This window comes from Belonocnema kinseyi, chromosome 5 (assembly GCF_010883055.1).
Source record: "Belonocnema kinseyi isolate 2016_QV_RU_SX_M_011 chromosome 5, B_treatae_v1, whole genome shotgun sequence".
Taxonomy (NCBI): domain Eukaryota; kingdom Metazoa; phylum Arthropoda; class Insecta; order Hymenoptera; family Cynipidae; genus Belonocnema; species Belonocnema kinseyi.
In genome coordinates this window covers 12,543,854-12,552,425 of record NC_046661.1, presented here as the reverse complement: position 1 = coordinate 12,552,425, position 8,572 = coordinate 12,543,854, and the positions used below count along the sequence as shown (strand labels likewise).

The 8,572-nt window shown below is 33.6% G+C and overlaps 1 protein-coding gene across 3 annotated transcripts in view; it reads left to right on the top strand.

Annotated features, from left to right (window-relative positions):
* The first annotated feature begins 436 nt into the window (after positions 1–436).
* The window catches only part of LOC117172423 (zinc finger protein 521-like), a 151,946-nt gene continuing 143,810 nt past the window's right edge, over positions 437–8,572 (top strand). For all 3 annotated transcript variants that reach the window (XM_033360345.1, XM_033360344.1, XM_033360343.1), the window contains exon 1: positions 437–707. In XM_033360345.1, coding sequence (XP_033216236.1) covers positions 570–707 — 138 coding nt within the window. In that variant the 5' untranslated portion in view covers positions 437–569. The remainder of the gene's footprint in view (positions 708–8,572) is intronic.

Here is an 8,572-nt window from a genome sequence, read left to right as displayed (position 1 = left end):
TCGACTTCGTAGTACGATGAGGGCAGCACCTCGATAGGGTAGAAAATGTGATGTCCTATATATATAATTCGCCACTCCGACGCCGCGTACCGCATCTACGTTTATAATATCTTTGGTCTGTAGGACAATGGGCCCCACATTGTTCCTTTAAGCCCCCTTCGATACATTTTTTACTATTTACTGTAAGGAAAAGTTGAAAAGTGGACACGGCAACCACGACTTACATCAAGCAAAATAGGTTATTTTAAGAATTTTTCGATGTTGACGCATGCGCACTGAAATTTTTCATTCGACGTAATATACGTCAAAAGGCGTAGGAAACTAAAGAGGTAATACACGTCGTAATATAGGCGTAGAAAACCACGTATAATACGTAGAGTATTATACGTTACCAACCCTGAGAGTATCCCATCAGTAGACTGCACCCTTAGAAGCTTAGAAATGCGGGAAATGCGCGCCATGTTGGTGTGTGCCACATTTCAAGTGGGTATCGGTTATGATCAAATGAGGATAGGATAAAATAAAACCAGTGACCAAAACGATCTTTTTGTCAAAGTTTGTGACGGAAAATGCCACGAAAACGAAAATTGTTAAATTTAAGTGAAAGATGTAGACTTTGCTTGACAGAAAATGGTGAAATGAGAGATTTGTTCACGGAAGCGTACTGCGTGAAATTGAAGGATTTGTCGCATTGCACTTCTATAGAAGTAAGTTTTTATTGAATTCATTCCAAATTTTTTTTACCGATTTTTCATCGATTTCCTTCAATGTCGCATTTTAAAGTCAAGCGGCAATTTAAGGTCCGATTCTTTAAGCGTTCTTGACGCGGGGAGAGGATCGATGCTTTTTAAGGTTATGCGTCACTTCATTTGAGTAAATATCGCTTGCTCTTGTTTTTGACACACACGGGTCTCACTGACATTTTCGGTTATTTTCAGACGAAAACTTGATATTTCTTACATTTCGAAGATGTGGGGTTATATTTGTCATTATGTGCAGCCTTTCAGTTGTATAACTTAAGTAATGAATTAAAAATTTAGTAATTTTCCCAAAATCCCCTTCCTTTTTCAGCTCCCCCCTGCCTCTTGTCATGTCAGTGCATTTATTGAGGCCATTATGTATTTAAACAGCATATTTTTGTTGCTAATAACTCTTTAAAAAGTATGGACATAATGTCATCATTTTTCTTTTTAAAAGTATCTACTCTATGTAAAAAAAAACAAATAGTTTTAGACCTATATCAAAACACGGACAAAACTAAGATTTTGTTTAATTTGGTCGAGAATTTTTTTCGGTTTTGTTCAATGGTTTTTTTCTTACTTTTAAAGCAACCCACCGAGGATTAATAGAAAACTTTATTTCCTTGTCTTCATTTGGAGCCGTTCAAAACGGACGTAAGGCCCGTGGGAGGGGAGGTTGCAGAGTTTTCTACATAAACTGCGTGGCCGCTGGACCGGGATATTAAAGTGAATTTATTTCTTGACCGGGAGTTTTACGAATTTTCAGAAGAAAAATCTATCCCAAGTTCGATTTCAACAGTTTTTTAAAATAATTAAAGCGCAGTATTAAAGGTTTAAACAATTAGGAGCGTTTTAATTTGAAAATTGTTGACGAAAAACGGTTTTATTTTAACAATTATAAATATAAATAAGTCAATTATTTTAAAAATGGATCTGTACTTTGCATACCTGACTGAAATCACTATACTTTGATCACAAAAATTAATCCTGATTGAACTTGTATACACTAAACTTATGTAAAATACATGTAAGTCTAACAGTGTTCGTTAATAGGTAAATAAAAAAAATTTATTAACAAACAAAAAGCATAACCTCAAAGATATTAAAGACACGTGAAAAGTAATTCACCATAAAATGACAAGAGCCAATTGTAGGGTCTAGGTTATGAGAAAAATTGTTTTTCCTGTGTCTATGCGTTTGGACATTATTGTATGTTCATGCACATTTATAATGCGATCGAGTCTAAACGTACGAATCTGGAAAGGGGAAGGGAGTACTGGAAAAGAGAAGAGCGTGTGAGTTGTGTCCGGACGTATAGACACAGCCCATGCCGCCTTTCCTTCTTTATCTTCTGTTTACCTTTTCTAGTATCAACCTGGAAAGGAAAAAAAGAGCGGAAAAAGGGAAGAGGGGTGGTTTATGCCCGAAAATATAGACACAATGCACATCCTTTCCCCCTTTCCAGCTTCCCTCTTTCTGCGTTGAGTATGATATAATAATGAAATTTTGAATTATTGAGTGTACAAAATTGGGAATTTGTTGTTATGAATGGATTTTTGATTGGGTTAGAGTCAGGTATGTAACTAACATTGCTGTAAGTTTTCTTAAATATTAAATAAAAAAAATGCTCGAAAATGCTCTTCCCCCACCTTTTTCATTTAGAATTCATCAAATAGTAACAAGTTTTTGATATTTTTTAACGTTAAAGGATCATACGCGAGAGCCGCTATTTTATAGTTTTACCATTAATTTGACTAAGTAATTCTAAATTTGTTTAATGTTCGAGAATTTCCAGATTGTAACTGTTTCATTTCGAAAGTCTTAATAAGGATTGAAATTAATAAAATATCATTTCTTCCGATAATTTTATTTTTAAATAATAATTCTTATGATCCATCCATAACATATTTTGAATTCAAAGTGTCAGTTATTCGCTTATATTATTTTTAAAAGTTAAATTTAATGTATAAATTTATTAATATATTATTTTTATTATTTTTTAGCCATAAAAATGTAAGCGTTCGGTTGAAACTTTATAAACTAGTTTAAACTTAAAAATAACTTAATAATAATATGTTCATAATTAAAGGCTTTTATGAAATTAAAAATAAAGTCTACAATTTTTAATTAAGAAAAAGAATTAATATGTAACATTTAGAAATATTTGAGTGTTCATTTAAGACGAGTAAATTGAAACCAAATATTTAAAAGTAAATAATTTAAAACTTAATTGTTTGACATAGAAAGCTGTGAATCTCTAGTATTTAGAGCTTTTAAACTGTTAACGCTACAATTTCAATTCTTCTATTTAAAAAATGTTTAATTTGTAAGTGAGATTGTTAATTTTGTTGTATAAAAAACAATTGCATACTTATTATTTATAGACAAAATTTTGGGTAATTTTAAGAGAGATTTAGAAGTTTTGAAAAGATAAAAATTAATTTTAAGCCTGAAATGATTTAAAGTATGTGTATGTATTTATTCTCTCCCGTTTACGGGTTTGAGGGCCTCCGCTCCCTTTACAGTATGTTACAAAACCACTTGTGCTACCTTGATAATACATACTACCTAAATAATAATTTTCTACTTATATTAAATTATATGCCATCGTGTTTGTTTTCTAACAATTATTCTCGAGATTTGCTGACTATAGAGTTTCCTGGGCTTCCGTTTCCTCTTACCATTTCCGTTAAGAGAGCTGTGTACATGTTCCTTTGGAGACATGTTGTTTAGGCGTAATTTCTCCGAAAGTATTGTGTAAAATATTATGTATGTGGCATGTCTGGATTAGGAAAATAACGACTTATGTCTCTGTGTTATCAAAGGTGAAATCATGTTTATTATATCAAAAATATGATTGGTCAAAGTTACCCTACTTTTGAAGGCCATTTTCTCGGCTTGTAATGCTTATTTCGAAAATTTTATAACACGTAAACGTAGATAAAGTCTTTCTGAAAAGATAAACGTGTATGAAAGAATTATTGCCTTTAAATAAATGCTAAAAAACATGCATAGACGAAAAACATTTTTTGGTTAATTTAAGGCAAGTAACTACCGATCCTGGCGGTCAAGTACTAGAGAGATCTTTAGCCCATGCTTTCGTACTCAATACATTGCATAGCCTTTGCCTCACCCCGGAAAGTTGCAGGGCCCTCAGGTCACTATGTCTGCGCTAACTGGAATTCACATCCAGCACCACTCTCAACAAAACCTTCTGAGGTTCATTTCTAAATTTTCTGTTTAGCCAGCAATGAAATTAAAAAAATTTAGTTCCCAAAAAATTTGCTAAAAATACTACTCTGACGTTCAATGGATTTGTGCGTTTCTTGAAATTCCGATTCGAATGGTATATGCTTTTAGGAGTCACTTTTCTCATGAAAAATTGAATATAATAATTCTTTAAAAGTAGGGCAACTTTGAACAAGCCTATTTTTTATATAATAATCAATTACTTAAATAGGAACTTGAAATAAAGTTTGAAGTTTAAAAAATGCTCTGCATGGATTGTCGTCTGATCGAAGCAAATCACGGAGATATAGTTTCGAAATATACTGTAATATCGCTTTAGAAATTTTAACGCTTGCAAAAAATAATATTTGACCAATTTCTTCGGGATAAAACATCCGAAGAGTGCTTCTTCTCAACCTCATAGGGTTTTTTTCGCACACAAAAGGTAACAGATTCAGGATAAATTCTGAATTTTTCGAAACAATTTAAATAACTTTACAAAGGATTAAAAATAATAAGAAAAAATATTTAAAATCCATTTGATTAATTATAATACATTTTTTTGAGTTGCAGAAATATAAAAGAATTGATAAAAACTAGATGAAATTTATAAAAATATTCAAACTGCATTTAAACAGCAATTAAGTGAATTGAAAACAATTAAAAAATATGGAAAAAATTAATTGAATTAGATAAACATTGAGTGAATTTAGAAGAATTCAAAAGAATTGAAAAGGATTTAGGAAAAATTAATAAGATTTCAGGACGAATTTGCAATGAATTGTAAAAAATATTTGAAAATCTCTTCAAATCTTCGAAACCCTACGAAATCCCTCATGTCTTGTCAAACAATTCTTTGAAATCAATAAAAATTGGTAAATGCCTCAAAATTATTAAAACCCTTGAAAATCTGTTGATATTGTTTAAATATCTTGAAAGTGCCATGGAATATTATAAAATATCATAAAATATTTAAGTCTTTGAAAGCCTTCAAACTGGTGAAATAAATAGAAAACATGTGGGAAATTACACTAAACTTAAATTGAAATAAAATTACTGAAATCAATACAAAATTTCTTTGTAATCTTTTAAAGTAGCGTAAACTATTTAGAAATACTTTAAACTCCTTCAAAATATTTTTAACCTGCTGAAAATGTCAAGGATTTTGACAAAAAGTACGTTACAATGTTATTTTAATGAAAAAAATGATATATTATTAAAGCATGTAAAATGTATTAAGGTACATTGAGAGTTTTTAAATTCCTCAAAATCATATAATTCCTCAAAAATCTTATAAGATAATGTTAAATCTTTTTAAATAATTTAAAAGCTCATATACGTCCTGTAAAGTCGTTTCATATCTTTTGTAATTATAGAACATTGTTTATCCTAAAGTATTGAAAAAGGTTATTGAAATCTATTTCAAAATTCTCGGAATCTTTATAAATGTGTAAATTATAAATAAATGTTTAAAAATGTTTCAATGACTTGAAAATAATTCGTAAATAGGTATAGGCGTGAAATGAATAGTGATTAATCAACCAAATAATGTATTGTATAAAAAGTGACTAACGTTATTTTTTACGTCATCCTTCTGCGAAATATATTGTTTTTCTTTGATGTCTATGCTATAAAATGGAAACAATTCGCTATCCTAACGCAGCAATGTTTCCCAAATAAATTTCTAATTTCAACAAATGTCGGCTTGTGATGATTATTTCTAAAATTTAGAAAATTAATAGGCTAAATCCTTCAAGGAAAACGTACGCCAGCAGTTTGCCAGTACAGGAGCAGTACTGGCAGTAGCGCCTCGCCAGTACCTCCAGGCAGTACTGTGAAGCGTTACCAGCTAGTACTGGCCCAGTGCGGATGCCTAGTGCTGCGACTCCGGCAATCTGTATTAGATCAGAACTGCGCCAGTAGTGTACTTCCACTTGGGTTTAGTTGAAACAATTGTCGGCAATTATAAATTATGTGGTACGCCTGGATTCGTAACTAAATAAGGTAGAAGGAATATTTGTCAAATTTTAATAATTGATATAAACATTGATTAAAAAAATTGATATTAAAAATAGACTTGGTCAAAGTCACCCTACTTTTGCAGACTAGTTTCGCGGTTTGTAATAATGATTTAACAATCAAAAAATACGTTTCTTATAACGTAAACAACTTTTTCTAGCAGAATGAGAAATTGCAATCAAAATTTTTACTTGAGATCAAGTATATTTCGAAATTATCTCACATCATATGTCTCGATCAGGCGAAAATTGAAATAGAGCATTTTGAAAATTTCAAACTTGATATTATCGATTCCTTACGGATAGTTAATAAGAAACTATTGTTAGCAATTATGAAATGTGCGGTATGCCTGGATTCGTAAACGAGTCAGGTAGATAAAGCTCTAAAGATCAACTGGGATGGAAAATAGTAACCGACTTTTATCAATCTTTTTGTTTATTTAATTGTAATAATACAACGAGGCTATTGCATTACATTAAAATTGAATGAATTATTATTGTATACAATTCAGATTTTTGCCCGCCGTGTCTAATCTCAAACAATGGGAAGGTCTTGCGAGACCAAAAACCGTCCGCTCGACAAACTACCACCCGCCGAATGGGTAACGGTTTCCACACAATACCTGACCCTATTTGACGGTCCCCTGATTATGACTTTCTCCCAGGCATTTTTTTCAAACTTTTTTCTACTATGTACCCTTTTTCTAAAAATATTCCAATTATGATTGGCTGTCGAAATTTTTTTTTCACTAAAAAGCTCCACCTTTTGGGGTCCTTGTATAGGAGGCGCGTTTGGTCTTTCTCTACTACATACATGCCCCTTACTTTATCTCATTTTTTCCAGTCTCATTCAGCTTGTCTCTTGTTCACTTCCATCCAAGATCCACTTTATTCTGTCGTCCACACTCTCACCATCCATTTCCTCCCCCGTACATCTCTCTAAAGCATGCCACCATGATTCCATCTCGTAATAACAGACTCTACATTTTATTTCCTCTTCATCCATCCAGTACCTGCACTCTCTCATTCGTTCTCTCATCCTAAATTGTATGACGTGGTTCTATTTACTCTTCTTTTTTACCTTTCTTAAATATTCTGGCTCTCCTTCAGCCTTTACTACCTTATACAATCTGTTATGCTTAGATTCCACGAATTTTTCCATCATTCATCCCCCTCATTAGCTATTAGTTCATTCTCTAACTCTTGCCATACCCTGACGTCTGCTCTTATATCGCATTTTCTCCTCCTCTGTTGTCTCTCTTCCTCCCACCTTGATCCTTCTTTGTTTACCCCTATTCTCTTTGTTTACTACTTCCCGTAGACAAGCTTGTGCTATCCTGCTTGCCTCCCCCCTTTTTAGCTTCTCCGCAAAGTCCCATGCTCTCTTCACTTGTCTAATAACTACTCTAATAATTACTCATCTCAAGAATCTCTCCTGCATACTTTCTACCCTCTTGTGCTCCTTCCATCCCCAGATCTTCACTCCGTAACTTAGGACTGACCACACTAACGCATCAAACATCCACAGTCTCATCTTCCAGTCATCCTTAAACCTTCCCTTCCCTAAACCGTTCCCCCTTTTCTTTTCTTTTCCAGTTTCTTCTCTAGATCTGCCAACAAGAGACTGAATAGTAGTGGACTCAGTAGGCACCCTTGCCTGAGCCCCCTTCACTCCAAAACACCCCCCCCCCTTTGTTTCCCAATCCTAACTCTTATCTTGGTCTCTTCGAATATCTCTTTTATCCTTTCGACTAACCCTTCATCCACCCCCTCTCTTTCATAGCTTACCATAACACGTTTCAGTTCCCCGAGCCAAACGCCGCTTTAAAATCTACAAATAAGGCCAATAGTTTTCCTTTCATTCTCCCAAAGTTTCCATTCACTAAATAATTTAGTACGTAGATGTTGTCTACTGTTCCCATCCCTTTTCTGAAGCCTGTCTGATTGTGTGGAATGATCCCTTTCTCTTCCACTTTTCTTTCTAATCTCTTTCTGAGTATCTCCGTATACATTCTATAGCCCACCGACATAAGTGTCATTCCACTATACTCCTCCAACTTCTTTCCCTTTCCTTTTTTAATTATCCGTACCACCAACCCTCTCCCCCACTCCTTAGACCATTCTTCTCTTCTCCAAAAATTGTTGCATACCTCCCACATTTCCTTTCTCACCCCTTCCCCTCCAAAATTCAAAGCCTCGTTCTCAATATCGTCATCTTCTGTAGCCTTGTTTCTTTCAAGCCTCGTAATCGCTCTATTCACTTCCTTCCTACTTGTACCGTTATTACTATCATCTTCCCCTTCTATTACCTTTCTCATTTCACCTAATACCTTATTTTCCACTCCTCCCAGCAGTCACTTAAGTACAGGGTCCACTCATCCATCTCGATTTCCTTATTGATGCCCTTCCTTCCCCCTCATTCACTATTGATGACCTCCCATTCCTTCCCTTCCCTGATTGCTTTTTCCACCTCTTCCATGTACTTACTTGTCTCTAACTGCCTTTTATCACTTAACAATCTTTCATGTTCTTTCTTCTATTATATTCCTGTTTCCCTATATCCCCCTTTCTCCACTTTTTACATTT